We start from the raw sequence: 21,889 nt of genomic DNA on the forward strand, positions 1-21,889 counted from the left end.
CCTCTCCCTGCCATTCTATTTAATAGGTCTTGTTATATTTAAAATTAGTGAAGGATCTTGTATCCCTTTGAACTGATAACCTTTGCACTAATGCAAAATGTAACTGGTCTTTTGATTTAAAAAAAAAATAGCCTATTCACAAATGGACAGTCTTGGCCAATAAAGTTTAAAATATAAAATTTTGTTCTTACAAGGGGATCAGATTTCTTAAAAGTCTAAATTTGGTTCAAATTGAGTGATAAAGCTTCTCAATCTTCCTATGTAACTGAAAGGGTCAAGAAAAGAGTTAGTGGCAAAATATATCGAGAATTATAGATATAAAATACAGGCATTTTATGGAGTACTTCACAAAATCTAGCATAGATTACACATAAATGTTGCACCAAACTAGGAATTTATATAATCTTTTATTTTTTTACATCTATGGTCATGTCTTGTGACAGCAACATAACAGAATGAGCCCATTTTGAGATACATATATAAGTTTGCAAACAAACAGTCTCATGAATTAAAATAGACTTATTTTTAGCCTTTTAGATAAACATAATGTGATGTCTTTTTGAGAATACTTTATAAAGTGCAGTGGGTAGAAAGGACAAACATCTTAAATACTTTAAAATGTACCTAACATGAAATCAATGGGAGAAGATTTTGTTTTTAAAAACCGAGAAGCCGATTAATACATAATACTTAACTTTAGTAGAAGTTTTTGAAACAGTGATTTAATTATGACGTGAAAGGGCATGATTTAAGGGGGGAAATTCATGTATTTAGTCCTAAATACTCATCTGGCATTGTATTTGGCGATAGGAGTTTGGTAAGTCACACATATTTTTGGGCCTTGATGTCTTGATTATTGTGTTAAACAGATGATTTCTAAAGAAATTTCTAGTTTTCACACCCTATGGATAAGCACCAACAACATTATCAGTGTGTTCCAAGTATGGAAGAAATGCTTCTTTAAGGTCTAGATTTCAGATAAATTGCTTCTGTAAACCCAGTCCTTCCTGGATCCTAAGTTCTGGGAGCTTTTTGGATGAAAAGTTCACAAGCCAGCTTTTCAGTGCATTTTTCTGTTTTTGAATAATTTCTACTTGAATGAGAGAAAAGTCAAATATCCCCTTATCCCCTGCATCTTACAGATCCCTAAATCTTATTTGCATCTTATCTTCCTGCTAGTTTTCTCCGTTCCACCCCACACATCTATTAGGTGATGTTCTGCTGATTATATCCATTCTTTTCATTTATGCATACTGGCTTTAAAAGCTAAACATATTAAAAATATGCTAAACAGGTACTTGTGTATAAGCTGCTCTCGGTGGTGTAAATTGGCCTAATTTTCCTTGAAAAGAAACTGATAATATATAACAAAGTCTTAAAAGTGTGGATATACTTTGAGGGCCCATTTTCATTTCTAGAAATACAACCTAAGGGAATGAGATATGAGTACAAAGATTAATACATGCATGTTAAAGGATATTCAAGGCACACCTTACATAAAATAATTGGTAACTAAAGTACCAAACTTCAGGGGATACACTGAGTAAATATGGTTCACAGTTTATTTATTGACTTGGGAAGGTATTCATTATATTCAATGAGGAAAGATGCTTATTTCTATTAAATTATATACTTTATAAAGACATACATGGACAAATCTATAAGAAAACACAAAAAACTGATATATGTTGTCTTCAGTGGCGAGTGATTTTTTTACTAATTTTCTAATTTACTTATTTCTTATTTAATTTACTTATTTCTTTCGTACATGTACCCATTACTCAGAATCACTGATATTTAGTTTATTCTCATCTATCCATGAACATTTTTAATTCCTGCAATTGTAATTAAAATGTGGTAAGACCATGAGGACAGGTTCAGCTTTCAAAAAAGATTCCAACTGAGGGAAAAGGATAACTTATTAAGATAAAACAATTACAAGTGAGAGAAGCATACTTTTTTCCTTGTTTTTTTAAGTTTACAAAAGACAAATCTCATGCCCTCAGAATATCCAAATAGTTGCTTCTTATTTTAAAGTAGGAAGAGTCAGAGAAACAAGGTACTGCAGCAAACATATTTAATAAGAATACAAAATTCATACCAGAGGCACATTCTGGGGAATGTAAATGAACTATCACAAGTAGTAATTCTGCTGGAAGAATAAAATAAGGCTCTCTCAGAGTACAAATATACAGGGAGGAATGACTTAAAATAGGTTTATGATTTACAACCACATTACATTGTATTAATCACTGACAATAGGCAATATTAATGAAAAAGCCAGCTAAAAGGCATTTGAACATATGTAACAAATTTTACACTCCACAAAGTTTGTGTATAATGGTAATTTTAAGTACTTCATTTCAATACAAAAGAAATGAACAGATGAAGATATATCTCTCAAAATATTAATTTATGTCTGTTAAAAAATTAAGAGAACTTTACATTTAATAAGGATTACGTTACTGATAGAATTACACAGCGGACACTCCAACCACATAACATAACCAACACTGCTCAGCAACTAAAACACCACTGGGCTTCCCAATCTCCTTTTTCCCTATTACCAATGCACTGTCCTACATTTCCTTTTCATTACGTAAATGAAAACTCCTTCCTTTCCATTCCTCAAAAGGAATAAAGAAAAACAAAAGAGCTAACTTAAAAGTTGATCTCAGCATAAACTTTAAATGTAGTTTCATGAGTACAAAGAAACCCAATGTTTATACACAGTGCTCCTTTCCAAGGAAGGAAGAGACACATCAAACATTATCTAAAAGGTTTTTTTTTATGGGTTGTGAACATTGGTTGAATAAGAATTACTGTATCTGAGAAGGCACATATTTGTGATTTAAGGCTTAAACGGTATTGTTATATATGGTAAGCTAATGAAAGCTGTCTAGGAATTCACTTTTATCAAAATGGAATTTACCCCCAAACTAGCTTTCTAAGCACAGATTTCTACTCTAGAAACCACTGAGAATCTTTATTCCCAAGTCCATCTGTTTTAAAAAAATTCTCTTTAAGCAGGTTTCATTAGGAATCAAAAGAAATTGCTAACATAACTGCCCAATGACTTTGGATAATGCAAATTTTCATAAGCTTAAAACCCTCACAGAAATGACAGTGTGATTTCTGCATCTTTAAAAAAAGTTTAAACAAACTTACACGGGTACAGTTTCATTTTTAAAAAGGTATTTGCCACAACTCCACAAACAAATCAGTCACTCATTAGAGCTGCTGCCTTTGCGTAAATGCTGCAGGAACACAATATAATTTTACTCTGCAAAATAGTTTCTTTTTTCTTTAAGACAAAACATGAAAATGAATCTCTTAAAGATGTCTAATATATTCATATATAAAATATCTGATGTTGATACAAATCATGTATACCTCCCTTTGGAAAAGTTATGACTGGCCCACATTTCCAGGACCAAAAACCTTAAATTTTTATCTTGCCAGTGCAAATGTATATTAGATGTTTTCAAACTACAGAAATATCCACCAACCCTTAAGATACAAAAGGATTTCTCAAAAAAGAAAACTGTGTTCAGATTATAGAAAGTATGTTTACATTAAAGCCACCCACCTTCCCATCAAATTTAACAGTTCAATTGTTAAAGTGTGAAAAAGGGAAAAATTAAAGCAGCCTGTGTAAGAATCACTACAAAGTTGTCACCCCTTCTCACTTTGCCTGACTCTGCTTAATTCTGATTAGGTTTGTTTAGAAATATAACAATGTGACTCTTTCCCCCCAGGTGTGACTACTGTTCTTCAAGCCAAGATGGGGCATCCACTCCAGGAGTTTTCAATTTGATATGGAACTGTTTAAGTGTCTGTTCAAGTTGCTTCTGATTCCCGGCAAAGTAAGCAGCAATGGCATTGTGGAAAAGGACCAGCTGATTGTGCAGTACTTTAACCTGTTGACAGGGCAGAGTTATAAAAGCAAGCATTAACACGAATGACATGACACCATGACCATGAAATATAAAGTGATCTATCACGTCTTAATTAAATAGTTCATTTCTCCTCAAGAAAGCCTGTTTTAATAATGATAACATATTTTACACGTTTCAATTGTACATTGTCCGTCAGGGTCAGTGTAGCAGTTTGATATTATTTATTAATTCCAAAAATAGATATTGGACTATGTTTGTAAACTGGTCTGTTCCTCTGGGTATATTAGATTGTATTAGATTCAGAGGTTTCATTTTTATTTGATTACATTATGATCAAGGTTTTGATTCAGCCACGTAAGAAAGTGACACAGCAGAGGAGAGGGTTGGAATTTTGATGCTGGAGCCCCGGGACGTAAATGGAGATGCAGATAGGTGAGGAAAGAGAGAAGGCTCCATTAGACCCGGCAGAGGTCCTGGGAAGAGAATGAGCCTGACAGCCTACAGCTGAACTTGTGAAGAGAGCAGAGCAGCTCAGCCTGGAAAGAAACAAGTTCCTGGGGAGAGAGACAAGCCTTGTGCTAACCTACAACTGAGAAAAGAAGCAGCTGGGACCACACAGCCTTAGGAGGAAGAGGACAGCTGAACCCTTGCAGACATCTCCAGCCATCTTGCTTCAACATGTGGCCAATGCCTTTGGGTGGGAAAGTACCTCTTATGGTACCCTGAATTGGACTCTTTATGGCCTTGTGACTGTAAGCTCCTGTCCCAAATAAATATCTCCTTTATAAAACCCAACAGAGTTCTGGTACTTTGCATTAGCACCCCTTTGGATGATTAATATAATCAGTGAGTCTTTTTTTTTGATGACTTTTGAACAGCTCCTCCCCAATAAAATAGAAAGGAAAAAAAATCTAACAGTAAGTCAGTTTAAGAAGTTTATTTTGTTAATCATTTTCAGACATACTGAGGGCATTAATGAAAAATATTAAATTCCCCCTCAAACTAAGCATACTCAAAATTATGTGAGCTATCAAAGATACTTTCAGTTACTTCAGTAAATTCTTCTTAACTTAAAATAGCTTAGATATGTTTATTCTATACACACGCATTCAACAAATACTTATTAAGTGTCTTCTATGAACCTGAAACCTGTTTCAGGTTTTGGGGATACAGACAAAAATCCCTTCCCTCGTGAAGCTTACGTATTTGGAGGCATGGGGGTGGAGACAAACAAGAAACAAAATAAGTAAAATATATAGCATATTATATATTGTGATAAATGCTGTACAGAAAAATAGAGCATGAAAATGAGTATAATTTTGGTGGTCAGAGAATACCTCACTGAAAAGGTAACATTTAAGTAAAGATTTAAGGAAGCAAGATTTGCAAAGAAGCAAACCATGAAGACATATGCAACAGGGTGCTGGAAGAGCATCGTGGGCAGAGGGAGAAAATAAAAAGCAAGGAAGAGTATTGAAGAGTCCAGGACATCAAGAATGCCTGCGTATCTGAGCCGAGTAAGCAGCAGGAGACGAGGTCCGAGAGGTTAGAGGTGTGCTGACCATAGGGGTCCCGCATTTCACAGCGAACATTTGCCTTTTACTCTAAGTGAAATGGGTAGCCTTTAGAGGGTTCTGAGCAGAATGGTGATAAGATCCAGCTCACATTCTAGTAGGCCCCCTCAAATGGCTAGGATGAAAATAAACCTGGGGGGAAGGGTGCTTGTCAAGTTAGAAATGTTTTTAGTTTTAGTAATATCAAGAATTCACAAACAAAACTCTATCAGAAAAATATTTTTCCTACAAGTACTACAGAACAAACCCACAGACAAGTGAAACTGGAAAGTATGAAAAAGAGATTAATAGTATCTGCTAGGTATAGTTTGAAATTAAAATTTCAAAATGATGTTACCAAAATGTATAATCTCATTCCTGTGTTTAAAAGCATGAGTGTCTGCATGCTCACATGCACAGAAAATATATTGAAGGGCAGTCATTTAGAATAGTGGTTAAGAGCATGTGTTCCAGAACCTTAGGCAAGTTACCTACTCTTTTATACCTCAGTTTCCTCACCTGGAAAATGAGGATACTAACAATGTGTACCCTGCAGGTGACTGGAAGGTGGGTAATTTTTAAAAAACTTACTGCTGGGTGGAGAATGGACTGGAAGAGAGTAAGAGTGGAAGTTAAGAGGTTTTGCAAAGGCATCTGTAGTTTAGACTAGGGGATGGGCAGGGGGTGAGGTGAGAAATGGACATATTTTCGTGGAAGAGCTGACAGTAGCTAGTTTTGAAGGGAGGAACTATGGGCATTTATCTTTCTTATACTTTTTTATACTAACTGAGACCTTTAAAATAATAAGCATACGTTTTATTATCAGGAAGACATACATTTTAAAAGGGGTAATACTCAGTAAAGAACACTAATAGAGTTCATACAATTTGCAGGCAATATTAAACTATATAAAGACTAGACAGAATTTAAATCTGGTTTCACTTGTGATTTTAATCAGCACTAAACTAAGTTAGATAAAAAACCCATTGCACCCTCTATCATTTTCAAACATCTGGGTCACCTCACTTGACCAGATGATTTAGTAAGAGGAACTGTGACATCACAAAGGAGCCAACAAAACTTCTTTCCTGAAAAAGAATCTCCTGAGTCTGTTTTATGAAATATTTTGGAATAGTAAAGGGTACAGTGGGTCAGCATACAATTATGTAAGAATGAGGATGGAATGGTATAATGTACCTATATGGGGTGGCACTGCTGCTTACAAAGACACAGAGCATTTTTGCCTCCCATTCTAATACTGGAATAAGTCATCAATTGAGAGCAAAATCACAGAATTTGTAAACTAGAAGGATCATTCTTACAGATTACCACATTCAACCCTCTGGTTTTACCAATAAGGAAAAAAATCCAAGAAAGAGTTAAGTGATCTGTTCTGTGTCACATGATGAGTACGTAGCAGAGTCAGGACTGAAAGCCAGGCCTTGTTATTCTTTGCCCACATATTCTCCCCAGCACAGTCCACATCCCAACATGGTGCAGTCCAAACTGCAAGAGCAATCTGATTAAAGAAGCAAAGCTACATTTTCCAGACTCAATCAGAGTAACTGTTCTGACTGGTATCCTGTTGGGCCAGAGCTCTTGGATTCACTGCTCTTCCATACAGCTGCATACAAACTAATACTTTTCAGATCAGCAATGGAATAGAAAAGGAAAAAAAAAAGAGCTGAGCTGAGAGGCAGGCAGGCACCTCCAGTAACAACCCAAGGCCAGACCCACATACTTTGTTTTGATATTGTTTAACTGGAGATCAAGGCCAAATCACAGTTTAGTACGGCCACACTGTAAACACAGCACTGTCAGAATCCTCTTTTATTTCAGTGAAGTATATATTCATTCATATTGTGAGCTTTCTGTGAGAAGAGGAATAAAATTCAAATGTCTGATACTATGACAGCCAGTAATCAAATGGTGAAGGTATAAATATGATTTCTATCCTACAACCTATACAGTACTGATACCTCAGGGAATTAACATTCTAAGCCTTGAGAACAAGTTGGGTTCACTTTCTAATTATTCAAATCTTTAGGGCATCTGCAGATTTACCTAAAAGTTGTTTAAAACAAAAGAAAATTTCCTCTTCCCTGAGAGGTAAGAAAGTTTCTGGCAGAAATATAGTTTAAAAGGACCAGATAGCATGAAAAAAATGAAAACTAAAAAAATATCTATACAAACTAAAAGAGGTACATCTTGAATTTGTCTGGTTAGATATTCAACCTTTCCAAATGAAAACCTTTCATACGAAATACAAGGATGACAACAAAACATTTAACAATATGTGTCAGGCACTGTACTAGGGACATAATGATAAATAAGGCATGGCAGCAGAAAATGATATTAGGATGATAAATAGGTAGTAAGAATGTATTGGATTAATTTTTTAAAGAAAGGTGCTTGTGGGGGCAAATTTTTTCCCCCCAAAAAAGGCTGAAGGAAAGCATTGGTATAGAAGAACTCTAACTCCCCCTGCCCACCCTCCCTCCCTCCCTCCCTCCCTTCCTTCTTACTTACATGGGGAATATAGCAAAGGATGAGGAATTTCAACTTAGAGACAATTATTAGGGAAACAGGCAACTACAGGAAAGGTGGGTTTCAAGTAGGCAATTTTAGAAAGTGAGGGAAATAGTCAATCGTTGTGAACTGTTACAATAATGGCCCCCAATGAATCATGTCTTTCAGTATACACAGCCTTGTGTAGTCTCTACAATGAAAATGAGCTTGGCCATGTAATATTAGAAAATGATGGCTGATAAGCAAGTGCTTACTCTCTTGGACTATTGCCATGACCTTGGGAAGAAGCCCAGTCTAGTCTTCTCTGGGATGAAAGTCTACAGGGAGAGAGGCCCCGGCATTCCAGCTGTGCCCAGTGCCCAGCAGGCCACTCAGCTAAGAGTGAAACCAGCAGAAGAACCCACCTAGCCAACCAAAGAAATTATGAGAAATAATAAAGAGTTGTCCTTCTAAGCCACTAAGTTTTAAGTGCTTTGTTATGCAGAAAAAAATAAGTGGCACATCTATGAAAAAGTAAATGCAGTTTTCTAGACATAAAAGGTGGTGCTAGAAAAGTCAGTGAAAAGGAGGAAAGTCAGCATGGGAAGGACAGGCTTGGGAAGAAGAAAGTCTAAGTTAGGTAAGAAGTAAAGGAAAAGAAGGCCTATATAACTAGGTAGTTTAGGAATGAGGGTAGTTATGAACCACAGGAAAACCTGAGAAAGGAAAAAGCTACAGAGTAGAGATTCAAATGAGAGAGGCAAAAATGCCACTAACTGGTTCCAAATTCTAACTAGTTTTGGAGTAAATGTGATATAGTATTTTGAAAACTTTTTTTTAAAAAAAGATTTATTTATTTCTCTCCCCCCCCCCCACCCCAGTTGTCTGTTCTCTGTGTCCATTTGCTGCATCTTCTTTGTCTGCTTCTGTTGTTGTCAGTGGCACGGGAATCTGTGTTTTTGTTGCATCATCTTGTTGTGCCAGCTCTCCGCGTGTGCAGCACCATTCCTGGGCAGGCTGCACTTTCTTTTGCACTGGGCGGCTCTCCTTACGGGGTGCACTCCTTGTGTGTGGGGTTCCCCTATGCGGGGACACCTCTGCGGGGCAGGGCACTCCCTGCACGCATCAGCACTGCGCATGAGCCAGCTCCACACGGGTCAAGGCAAGAAGGCCCGGGGTTTGAACCGCAGATCTCCCATGTGGCAGATGGACGCCCTAACCACTGGGCCAAGTCCGCTGCCTGAAAACTTTTATGTCCAACTTTCTGGGAGTAGTTAATAACTGCATTAGGCATAACTTGACTCTGGTTATAGGCCTGGCCTTCCCAGGGTTGTATTTGTTATTCATCTCAGGTCCTTACTAAATATCCCCATTGTTAGTTAATGGTTCCTTTTATGGAATGTAGTAGAAAAAGAGCTTTGGAATTATCAGGCATGGGTTCCAATCTTAGCTATACCACTTCCCAGTTATCTTTGCGACACCAGGCACAGGTTACTTTTAACTTTACTAGTCAAGATCTTTATCTGCTTATCAAGGATACCATTACCAAATTGAATTTGTAAGGTTGTCACGAAGGTTAAATGAAATGAGATACTACCTAGCACATTTTCTCACACATATTAAGTACTCATTGAATTTCAGTGGAATCTAAACTTATCTATTTGAGTCAAAACTTCAAATCACATTAATTTTTCTTAGTAAAATTTCATTTAGAACTCATTGATTTGGAACTTGTGAGAAGGTAGGAACTGATGTAAATTTTACCTTAACACAATGAAAAAAGGTGTGTAAATTTTGTTAAAAAGTAAAAAATAAAAATAGATCACAGAAAAACACAGCAAATGGACAGAGAGCAAACAACAGGTAGGGGGCAGGAAGGGGAGAAAAATAAATAAAAATAAATATAAGAAAATAAAAATAAATCTTTAAAACAATTGTACACTTGAAATATGTGCAGCTATTGCCTATCAATTATACTTCAATAAAGCTTGTAGAATCTGAGGTAAGAGACTTCAGAAAGTTCAAGGAAAGCTCAAGTCTGTCCCTAAAATACATTGCAAAACACACTATGGTAAAACTTCCATTAGGTAGATAATCTTTTTCCTTGCTTTTAGGGACTGCAGAAGGAAGTAGTTGAAGGAGAAAAATGATTTAGGAAGACTTAGCATAATTCCCATTTCTTCTACAAGTTTACTATATGAACTCTCTTTTCTTTACAGAATGAAGAAACTGGGATTAAGATTCCACTGAAATTTTCTGAAAAGTATTTGTTACGTATTTGGAAATAAAATGGCTCCAAAAAAAGCCTTTATGCCAAAATGCTTTCTTCCAACACAATAACATTATTTCTATACATTCATTCATTCATTCATGTTTACTTATTATTTATTTTGTACCAGGGGGCAGGGATTGAATCTGGGACCTCATATGTGGGAAGGATTTATCTATCTTATATCTATCTACCTACCTATCTATCCACCCATCCACCCATCCACCCACCCACCCACCTACCTACCTATCTACCTACCTACCTATCAGTCTTTTGCTGGGGACTGACCCTGGGACCTCATATGTGGGAAGCAGCACTCAACCACTGAGCCACACCAGCTTCCCGGAGTTGGGTTTTTCATCTATTTACTTGTTGTTTTTGTTTTCTTTTTAGGAGACACTGGGAACTGAATCTGGGACCTCCCACATGGGAAGTAGGCTCTCAATTGCTTAAGCCACACCTGTTTCCTCTATTTATTTGTAAATACAGTAACTGGCTCTCTTTTAGAGATTAAAGCCAACTCGAAGTTTATATTCTAGTTTATAAATCAGTCCATGAGTTAAATGTTCCTCCCTATTTAGAGATTTAAGGCTTTCTCACTAGTAACATACCTGAGTCACAAGAAGTAGCTGTATTTAAAAAATAATTTCTCCCAAATGAGGCAGGCTACATTAGGAATAGACAGATCAAGAATCTGGCCACAAGTACCCTACAAGATGGCTGCTGGAAGAACCTCCGAGAACCCCCATTCGGAACAAGATTTTCTCCAGAAGCCAGGAGAAGCCCCGGATATTCTCCAGGGACATTATCATTGGGCCCTCCTGGGCGACTGATGGGTGGGATAACCAATCAAAGTAGTAAACAACCGGGACTCTTCCACCAACATTAGAAAAGGGGTGGAATAATCAATAGTTTAAAAAGCAAGCGCAAAAGCAAAACTGGGGCGCTGCTCCTGCCTTTTCCCCCTGGCATTTTGTAATCTGTAATGGGGAGTTGTACTTTATAAATCAGCCCTCTTTATCTCTTTTCAGCCCCTTTCTTCTCTATTTGGGACCAATAATCTGTTATTTTCTCCCATATCTCTTCCCTCCCTTCCTTAATGAATTACTGGCCTAACTAAACTGGCTTAGCCAAGAACCTAGAGAAAATCCCAACACAACTCTCAGTGAAACCTAATCCATGGGAAATCAAAGAAAGAGGTTATTTTTCAGGACTGAGTTCTAGTTTTCACAACAGAATGGCATAGTACCATAATAATTACGGCAACAAATACTCTCACAGTAACTGTGAGAAGGTTGATGGGTAAAACTTTTTAAACTATACACACTCCAGAGCAGTTCCTTGGTTGAGAGAGAGCCTTTGGCAATCACAGCTTTTCAATTCTAATAAAAACAAAACCAAATTAAATTAAATTAAATTAAAAAAACCACTCCAAACAGAAATTAAAAATTTCATAATTATTTTTTTCTAAAAAGCTAGTCTCATTTTGTCATATCATATCAAATTAGATAAATCACCTGTTTTTTCTATTAGCATGAATGTGTTATACTAATAGATTTTTAGTTTTGATAGGTCTTCAAAATCAGATATATGTAAACTTGACATGAGAATGGTAAGTTATTTTATCCAACCAAAACATTACTAAAACAAATACAGAAGAAAATTCACAACATTGTGAATGTAATTAATGTCACTGAATTGCATACTGAAGAATGGCTAAAATGGGAAAATTTTATGTTATATATATTTTACAATAAAAAAAAAGGATATTAAAATAAACTAACCAACCAACCCTCAATATATTTTTAAAACAAATGAAGTAAAAATCTACAATATTTTGCTCTTCTGCCAACTTTTGATTAATTTTTACTATTCTAAGTGTAGTTGTTTGATATAGTTATGAAGTCCAAAAATAGATACTGGAGTATGTTTGGAAACTGTTCTAAAGTTTCACATTTACTTAATTAAATTATGATTAGGGCTTCGATTGGGCCACATTGGTGGACACTCACACCGATAGGCACTCACCCATGTCAAAAGAAGAGAGTTGGAGTTTTGATGTTGGAGCTTTGATGCTGAAGTCATGAACTGGAGCCCGGGAAAGTAAGGACACAGAGAAGCTTGGTCATGAGGAAAGAGAGATGGCCCCAGGAAGAGAAACAAGTCATTTGCCTCATAGTCTACAGCTGGCCTTGTGGAGAGACACAAACCCTAGAGAGCCTCATAGTCCACAGCTGACTTTGTGGAGAAAACAGAGGAGCTGAGTTCAGAGAGAAATGAACCCCAGGAAGAGAGCAACCCATGAAGCCTGAACCCTCGCAGACGTCAGCAGTCATCTTGCTCCAATATGTGGCAAAAGACTTTGGTAAGGGAAGTAACTTATGCTTTACAGCCTGGTAACTATAAGCTTCTACCTCAAATAAATTCCCTTTATAAAAACTAACTGATTTCCGGTATTTTGCATCAGCACCCCTTTGGCTAATACACTAAGCATATGATGTCTTCAATGCAGCTCTGCTTGACAGGGTACAAAGAATCCGCAAGATGTTTTGGTTATTAAATTAATATAAATCATTACCAATTTAAGTAAACAAATAGTATTAGGAAAGGCAGTTGCAATACAATTTTAAAGAAAACAAATTTTTGCAATCTTTAGTAATGACTGCTGTCACTATGTAAGCAGTTTCAACAGCACATAATATTTTATTTAGTTTATTAGGGTCACTTTACTAGGCCACTTGGCCTTGTAAAGGTCAATCTAGGAGAGATTCTGGTTTCTCAAATAGAACTGGCTCAGGGAGGAGAGTGCTGAAGAAGGTGAGGTGGGGAAACCGTCAAGCTTTGCTTTTAGATAAAGAGCAAAAAGCCAAAAGGTTTCAGGAAATACTTCAGGGTCATTATACCTTTTCAGGTACCTCTATATCTACACTAATGGACTGAGAGAACTAATAAGCACACAAATCAAAGAAAGATTCAAATACATATTCTTTAAAGATTGATTTATTTATTTCTCCCCCCTCCCTCCACTGTCTGCTGTCTGTGTCTTCTGTGTCTGCTTGTACTTTTATTGGGTGGCTCTGGGAATTAATCCTGGGACCTTCTGGAGTGGGAAAGAGGCGATCACACTCTTGAGCCACCTCACCTCCCTGGTCTGCTGAGTCTCTTATGATCTCTCCTCTGTGTCTCTTTTTGTTGCGTCATCTTGCTGCTGCAGTTCTCCATGCGGGCCAGCGCTCCTGCGCAGGGCAGCACTCCTGCACGGGCCAGCACTGGTGCAGGCCAGCACTCTGTGTAGGTCAGCACTCCGTGTGGGTCAGCTTGCCACATGGGCCAGCCTGCCTTCACCAGGAGGCACTGGGTATAGAACCCTGAACCTCCTATATGGTATACAGGAGCCCAACTGCTTGAGCCACATCTGCTTCCCTCAAGTACTCTTGATAGACTGTACTTTGATATGGTGGAGATGACACTAAATTTTATGGAATACCTACTCTGTGACAGACAATATGCTACCATTATAAGTATTCTGTACAGTAGTTATTAGCTTCATAGTATAGTTAAATAAATTGCCTAAGATTAGACCACTAGGAAGCAGAAAGGCTGGGATTTGGGAAATTTTGGAATGTCTTCTTCCCAGGCTGGTGGCCCATACCTATACCAACTTGCCTCTAGTTCTAGGGCAACAAACATTATGGAAAGCTTTTCTAACAAAATTTGAGACAAACCAATAAGGTACTGTTGAGCACTTAAAGAAAGAGTAGAAGTATAGAAAAGATATAACTTTAACCTCCTTCCTAATTTTGTCTCTGACCCTGAAGTTGCATTTAAACATCCTTGGAACAAAGATCTAACACAGGGGCTGGAGCATGTTAAAGAAATAAAAGTTAACTCAATGAGAAATAGTATAATATTAAACATTCATAAAATCTTTCCCCATTCACAGAGTATGAAAAATCTTTATAGAACTATTTATTTATATATGTTCTAACTTTAAAAACAGAACAGCGGAAATTTAAGAGGAGAAAAAGATGAGAGAGTTAACAATTCCACACAGAAATGGATGACGACAAATTTGACAAATTTTCAAAACCAAAAGAAACAATTATGGTAGTTTATAAATACATTAAATCATTGTGAACAAAATTACAAAGAACTTTCATAAAGATCTGCCAAACAATGAACAACCCAGATTAGATGTAAGTAAAACCACTAGAGAGAGCAACATCTGTTGAAGGACCTAAAACATACCATATAATACTTTAATTGCTGAAGGGCAAAACAAACTCCATTGCTGACTACTAAAAAAGAGGGGCAAGCTGGGGTTTTAAATAGAAACTGGTAGGTGAAATTTAGGAGCAGGACTGCTAGATGATGTCAAGTAGATTACACTTGAAAATTTTCTCCTGTTTACACACAGCATGTATCAATAGATGATAAATACAATTTACAAAGTTATTGACTAAAAAACCTAGAGCATTACTTCATAGGCATCAAAACCATTAAAAAGATACTTTACTTCTTACCAGACAATTTTTTTCTTCAAATTAAATTGAGATTACATAGCTTTTTATTCAGGGACATTGAAGTAATTTAAAAAGGAGGTAATTTCCAGTTAAAATAATTTAGCCTTAATATATTTATAATTATTAAGTTCTTCAAAGTATTAATTGGCTCTCCCAATTAATCTATAAAATCAGGGTTTATAGTAAGTGTACAAAAATATTGGGGCAAGGTGTGGCTTAAAAATGTGAGAACAGGCTGGGATAAAATCACTTTTTAGTAAGAAGTCCCCAACCACTAATATGTAAAGTTATTAACTCTTTCTTATTTAAAAATGTGCAATAACATGCTTTCCTTGCCCACCACCGAACTTTTCTAGTAAGTAAAAGATTATAGTAACAAGCAGGAAAGTACACCTGTCTTGGCTTTTTATTAGATTTATGAGGTATAATTTTATTAGTTCATAATAGTTTTTGAAAGGCCAGTCATGTCAAAGCAACAACCAGGTGAGAAAGAGAAGCACTATCAGAAATATGGGTGTGGACATTGGGAAACGAGTAAGAAAAGGAAAGACAAATATGAACTACAAGTGGGGGTAGAAGAATAAAATGTATTTTTCTGACTCACTGGGATAGGTTTCAACACATCATTGACAAGCAGAAGTTTAAAAGAAAAAGAGAAGATAACTGAAGAAAGAGCAGTTCACAGAACTAAGGCAATGTCTTATAATTCACTATCCATTGGTACATTAAAATAGAGAATGCAAAGATCTCACTCTCAGCAAAAATGTCTAGCATGTTTTAGCTCCCTCCCTCCTTTCCTCTCTTCTTTCCTTAATTCCCTCTTCCTTCCTTCTTTGAGCTCCAGGTTTAGATGTGACCAATGTTATTCTACCATCTTCTCCCTTGCAATTTAAAATATTTTATCTTGAGCAGCATGCATTATATACATTATACTTAACTAAAAGCATGGTTCTTGAGTCATAAAAACCTGGATTTGAATTTCAGTCTGGCTGAGACTTTCAACAAGTTACTTTTAACCTCTCTGACCTCAGCATCATCATCTGTACACTGGCATATGATCACCTCGCTCATTGCAGATGATGACTATATACCAGTAGACAGTTAAAGTATAGTACAGCATTATAATACAGTATAATATAATATACAAAATTATTCATATTTACGTTTCCTCCATATAAAGATTACTTGAAGACCAATGTTCATCCATTCTCACAATACTTATTGCAGAGGAAGGGAATGCTCTACACATGCATCCATGGAGCTTACCTCTAAGGGAAGAATGAGACCAGCAGGTAGTGACAACAAATGTGATATGTGATTTAAGAGGAGAAAGCCTTCGACATGATGGCAATACATAGGGGAAGAAAGAAAGAAACTAACTTTTAAGTAGCAAAAATCATTCAAGTTAGAGCTAAGCTCTCATTCAAATTTATGTCAGAACTACAAAAAGTAGTTAAGGAACTGAGTATTTCATTTCATCACTATGATGGAGCTACCTGTTAAGTGGCAAAATGGGGCCAGGAGCGGACTATAAAGTCATCAAATTGTGAAACAGCTTTCCTTCCTAAGCATGGCACTTTATTATATTTTGGAAAACTAATTTTTAAAAATGATTAAGACACAAAATATAAATAATTCTGATCCTATGAACCTAAGTTTATAATTGTTTATAAACTTAAAGGAAAACGCTTATAAAAATATTTAATAAAGCCATTTATTTTCTTTCAAAAATTGGTAAGCAGTAACACTACGTACAGATAAGAAGAGAAAATTTAACAAAAGTTTACAAATCATTTAAACATATAATCCAAGATTTTTTTTTTAGCAAAAATTTTTTTGGCTTTTTTTTAGAGATACATAGATCACACAAAATGTTACATTAAAAAATATAAGAGGTTCCCATATACCTCCCTCCCCCTGCCCCCCACATCAACAACCTCTTTCAACATTGTGGCACATTCATTGCATTTGGTGAATACATTTTGGAGCACTGCTGCACCGTCTGGATTACAGTTTACATTGTAGTTTACATTCTCCCCCAGTCCATTCAGTGGGTTATGGCAGGATATATAATGTCCTCCATCTGTCCCTGCAATATCATTCAGGACAATTCCAAGTCCTGAAAATGCCCCCATATCACACCTCCCAAGGTTTATTTTTATACTGCCACTTAACCTAGCAGATACTTCTAACCCACAGTAACATTTTTCTTCATGGAATTCTTCATTCTTATGGTTAATTTAACATTTTGTATAAACATTTTATTAAATGTCTTCCATTAGACTCTAAATTGCTTGCTAGCAGATAGTTTGTCATAATAATGGGTCCATAACAAGTACATTTTTAAAAAACCACAAAACTTACTGAATCTTCCCTCACGAAAAAAGCATCTTTTGAAAATTTAATGGAAGGATAGAAAATTGGAATATCAGGTACAAGACGAATAAAGAGAAAACTCAGTTATCACATGATTTTTAATCCAACAAAGCAAAGTACAGTTGAGTCATGCAAGGAACATAAGTCAACACAGAAGTGCTGAGTAATTACTAAGAAGATTCAAGGAAAGGTTAAAAAGAACATTGCAAAGTCAAATTTTTAAACACTGCTTAAGCCTTCTGAAATTTTAATTAGAAATACTAATGAAAGGTTTTACTTTTAAGTAAATCTGAAGTTAAAAGAACTAAAAAGAACTAAAAAAGTACATAATGTCAGTCATCTCCACCATCACTAAAACTAATGTAGATTACTAGTGACTTGCTCAAATACCATACTGATTTAGTATCAGTATAAAACTTACCTTTATCACACCTGGCAAACAAGTGAAAAGTAGATCTGAGGAGTACAAAGGCATCAATCATCTTACAGATCATTACAGTAATAATGGTTAAAAAGGAAATTTTTATAAGTGAATCCTATTTTCTCAATATTTTCTGCCATAAAATTAGAAATGTAGTCTCAAAGTTAAAGTAATAAACAATCCCCTCCCTTCAAACATATGTAACAGAAAATGAAATCACCACTCAATCTTCCAAATAAGTTGATAGCTTCTGACCAAAAAGAGTCAGAAAACAGATTTGGTTGGCTAAGGTAGAGTGCTCTCTACCTGGCACTTGCTCATAGTCTCATCCCTACTCACCCACTGACAAATGCAGATTATCCTGACTGTTTCTTGGGTGATTCCAATTTCAAAATCAATCCTAAAACTTTTTTTGACTGCATGGTTTATGTGAAATTAGTTACAGTCTTTTAAAATTTTTATTTTTAGGAGATACCAGGGATTGAACCCAGAACCTTATATGTGCAAAGCAAGCACTCACCACTGAGATACACCCACTGTCTTATTCTAAAGAGAGAAAGCAGGCAATGCATACCACCGGCAAAATTTACCCCTTCCATGTGGGTTTAGAAAAAATTTTAAAGGCATCTGGGAGCCAAATCACTAACAGCAGCAGCAAACAAGGTCCTATATGTGAAAATATTTTTTTATATAAGTGAAAGGTAATATACTATTTCTAATCTATCATTTAAGAATGAAGTGGGGAGCTTGTGTCCTAGCAAGTTAACTGTTTTTCTATTTTTTTCCAACACAGAATTGATAATTTGATTTTAAGCTAAAAGGAAAATTTTAGGCTTTGACTAATGTTTGGAACTATATGGAAAACAGAAATCCAACTGAGCCTCACTTTGAAAAAAGATACGCTTTTAAAAAATATTTTTGCAGTTATACATATTTTTCCTTTCTTTTTCAAATCTTAATTTTTTGAATAGGTAGGGTAGTAATGGTTTAAAATGGAAAGGATATAAAAAGTATACAATGAGAAGTCTCATTTTCACTCTTGTCTTCATCTACCCTGTTCCTCATAAAGGTAATTAATCAATTTTATTAATAGTGCCTTCAGTTTTTCTTTAAGCAAAAAACATGAGAAAATATGATCTTTCTTATAAACAAAAGGTATTGTACCATATATACTGCTTTGTTCCTTGCTCTTTTCATTCCTGAGGCTCTTTTTTAAACAGTTGTAAAGTATGCCATCAGATGAAAGAACCAGTTTATTCCATGGGTTATTTTTAATCTTTTGATATTATAAGCGATATTGCAATGAATAACCTCATACATACCCTTGTGTAGGCATGTCTGTATGACAGATTTTCAGAAGTAGGAATGATGTATCAAAATGTAAATGGTTCTATAATTTTTTTTTAAAGATTCATTTTTATTTATTTCTCTCCCCTTCCCCCGTTGTCTGTTCTGTGTCCATTCACTGTATGTTCTTCTGCATCTGCTTGCACTGTCAGGCGACACAGGGAAACTGCATTTATTGTTTGTTGCATCATCTTGCTGCGTCAGCAATCTGTGTGTGTGGCGCCACTCCCTGGGTGGGCTGCGGCAGCTCTCCTTGCAGGGTGCACTCCTTTCGTGGGGCACCTCCGCATAGGGGTGCCCCTGCATAGCACGGCATTCCTTGCGCGTGGCAGTACTGTGCATGGGCCAGCTTACCACACGGGTCAGAAGGCCCTGGATATCAAATCCTGGACCCTCCATATGGTAGGCAGGTGCTCTATCAGTTGAGCCACATATACTTCCCTTTATAATTTTAATAAATATTACCAGAGTCCTATCAATGAGGCGTTACTGTCTTGCACTACTATCCTTAATATGGAAGGGTCATTGTTTCTTCAATACTTGCCCATCAATGTGTATTGACAAACTTGAATTTTTGCTAATTTGAGAGATATAAACAGTATCTCAATGTTGTTGTTTTTTTCTTTAGTACTTATTTATCAGCTCCACTCTTTTTTTTTTTAAGAGTATTTACGTATTTTTTCCCCTCCCCTTTCTCCACCCTGCTGTTTTTGCTGTCTGTGTCCATTTGCTGTGTGATCTTCTCTATCTACTTCTCTTTTTGTCTTCTCCTTTCATCTTTCTCCTCTAGTTTTCACCGGGATTCGATCCTGGGGACCTCTGATGTGGAGAGAGGTTCCCTGTCAATTGTACCACCTAAGTTCCTGGTCTCTGCTGTGCTTCCCCTTGACACTCTCCTTTGTCTCTCTTTTGTTGAGTCATCATCTTAGTGCATGAATCACTTGTGCAGGCACTGGCTCGCCACACAGGCACACTTTCTCTTCTTTTTTCACCAGGAGGCCCCAGGGATCAAAGTCAGGTCCCCCCATACGGTAGGCGGAGGCCTTATCACTTGAGCTTCATCATCCGCTTCCCTCAATGTTATTTTAAGTTACGTGTCTCCTTATGAGTGAGGTGAGCATCTTCACAAATGTTTAGAGACTATTTCTGGAGGGTTTTTTTTTCCTTCTTTGTGAACTGTCTACTTAAAAGCTTTGCTAATTTTGAGTTGTTGGTTCTTTTCATCTTGATTTCTAAGAACTCTTTCACATTAATAAAATCATCCTTTGCATTTACTTGTCTTTTGATTTTGATTTTTTACATGTAGAAATATTTATTTTTAATGTAGCTGACTTTTTCAATTTTTAAAAAATTTTATGGCTTCTGTACTGCTATATTTATTTTAAATGTTTTAATGTCACTAGTATAAGAACCACAGAGAAATAAAAGTCAAGGTTAAGACTTAGTCACCTATGAATAAATACTGATGGAAAGTTACAAAAAATAAATGAAAATTAGCTGTTATACTAGGCAATAATGAATATAAATGATAAACATTATAAACTGAGTGCTTGTATAAGCAATTAACTGCTGATTTAGTGATTTATCATCTTAAAAGACATAAAAAAATGTTATCACTGTCTTATCTCTTTAGACTATTTAGTAAAAAGATTCAAGTTCCAACATGATATACTAACCTAATTTAAAGCTTTAATTAAAATTAAACATATCACACACAAATAAAAATAAGCAGCAGTTAGGTAAAGTATATTAGGAATATGGTGCTTAATTGTATTTTCTATCAAGCTGTTGGTGCATGTGAGTCTGGCTAAGCTATTTGTACTATTAATTAACCTTTATTGGTTAAAAAAATACTTGACATGTACATAGTAATCTTGGAAGACAGTACAAGTTGGCACTATTTTATAGCTGAGCACTGAGTGTCACCATTTTATACCTGAGGGCACTGAGACACAGAGAAGTAAAAAGGCAAAATCAAGGCTGCACAGCAAGTCAAAGAAGGAGGACCAAAAATTTGGTATTCTGGAGAAGTGGATTCGGCTCAATGGATAAGAGCATCTGCCTACTACATGGGAGGTCCACAGTTCAAACCCAGGGCCTCCTGACCCATGTGATGAGCTGGCCCATGGGGTGCAGTGCTGATGCGCACAAGGAGTGCCGTGCCACACAGGGGTGTGCCCCACATAGGGGAGCCCCACGCACAAGGAGTGTGCCCTGTAAGGAGAGCTGCCCAGGCTGAAAAAAGTGCAGCCTGCCCAGAAGTGGCGCTGCACACATGAAGAGCTGACGCAGCAAGATGATGCAGACAATGAGACACAGATTGCCGGTGCTACTGACAAGAATAAAAGTGGACACAGAAGAACACACAGCAAATGGACACAGAGAGCAGACAATGTGGGGTGGGGGGGGGGGTGGGGAGAGAAATAAAAATAAATAAATCTTAAAAAAAAAATTTGGTATTCTGATTCTTTGTCCAGTGCTCTTTCTGCTACACATACTATTTTCCTTTAAAACATGTATAAGAGAGAGCTAGGCCCTGCCATCATCAAGATGGCAGAGTGAGAGGCTTCAGGGCTCCATTCCCCCCAAAAAGCTTTGAACAACTAGCAAGAACTGGCAGAAATGTTTCTGAGGGCTCCAGAAAACAATTTAAGGACTGAAATAATACGATGATTGCCAAATCAAGAAAAGTCTTCTTAAAAGTGGTAGGATCTTGCGGTGCCCTTTCTTGTCCTTCTCCCACTCCTCCCGGGCTGCATGGAGCTGGCCCTGATCCCAGTGCGGATCCCTGATCCTTGTTCCAGAAAAACCTGCATGCAAATACTAGGAACGTGTTTCTCTAGTCTAGTCTGTCTGTTGGTGGCCTGAGGGACTTGTCCCAGAACTTGACTTGTATGTAGAAGGAAGCTCAGAGAACTCTCCTACAGAATGCTGTGGCAAAGCAGTCAAGTCATGCTGCCTGGGACAATGGATTGCTGGTTGTAGGGCATAAA

General features: G+C 36.6%; 1 protein-coding gene across 5 annotated transcripts in view; it reads right to left on the minus strand.

Moving 5' to 3' along the window:
• Nucleotides 1-2,060: 2,060 nt before the first annotated feature.
• Nucleotides 2,061-21,889, minus strand: part of ARFIP1 (ARF interacting protein 1) — a 134,220-nt gene continuing 114,391 nt past the window's right edge. For all 5 annotated transcript variants that reach the window (XM_071214438.1, XM_058281119.2, XM_071214437.1 and 2 more), the window contains one exon: nucleotides 2,061-3,920. In XM_071214438.1, coding sequence (XP_071070539.1) covers nucleotides 3,765-3,920 — 156 coding nt within the window. In that variant the 3' untranslated portion in view covers nucleotides 2,061-3,764. The remainder of the gene's footprint in view (nucleotides 3,921-21,889) is intronic.

This window comes from Dasypus novemcinctus, chromosome 1 (genome assembly GCF_030445035.2).
Source record: "Dasypus novemcinctus isolate mDasNov1 chromosome 1, mDasNov1.1.hap2, whole genome shotgun sequence".
Lineage (NCBI taxonomy): Eukaryota > Metazoa > Chordata > Mammalia > Cingulata > Dasypodidae > Dasypus > Dasypus novemcinctus.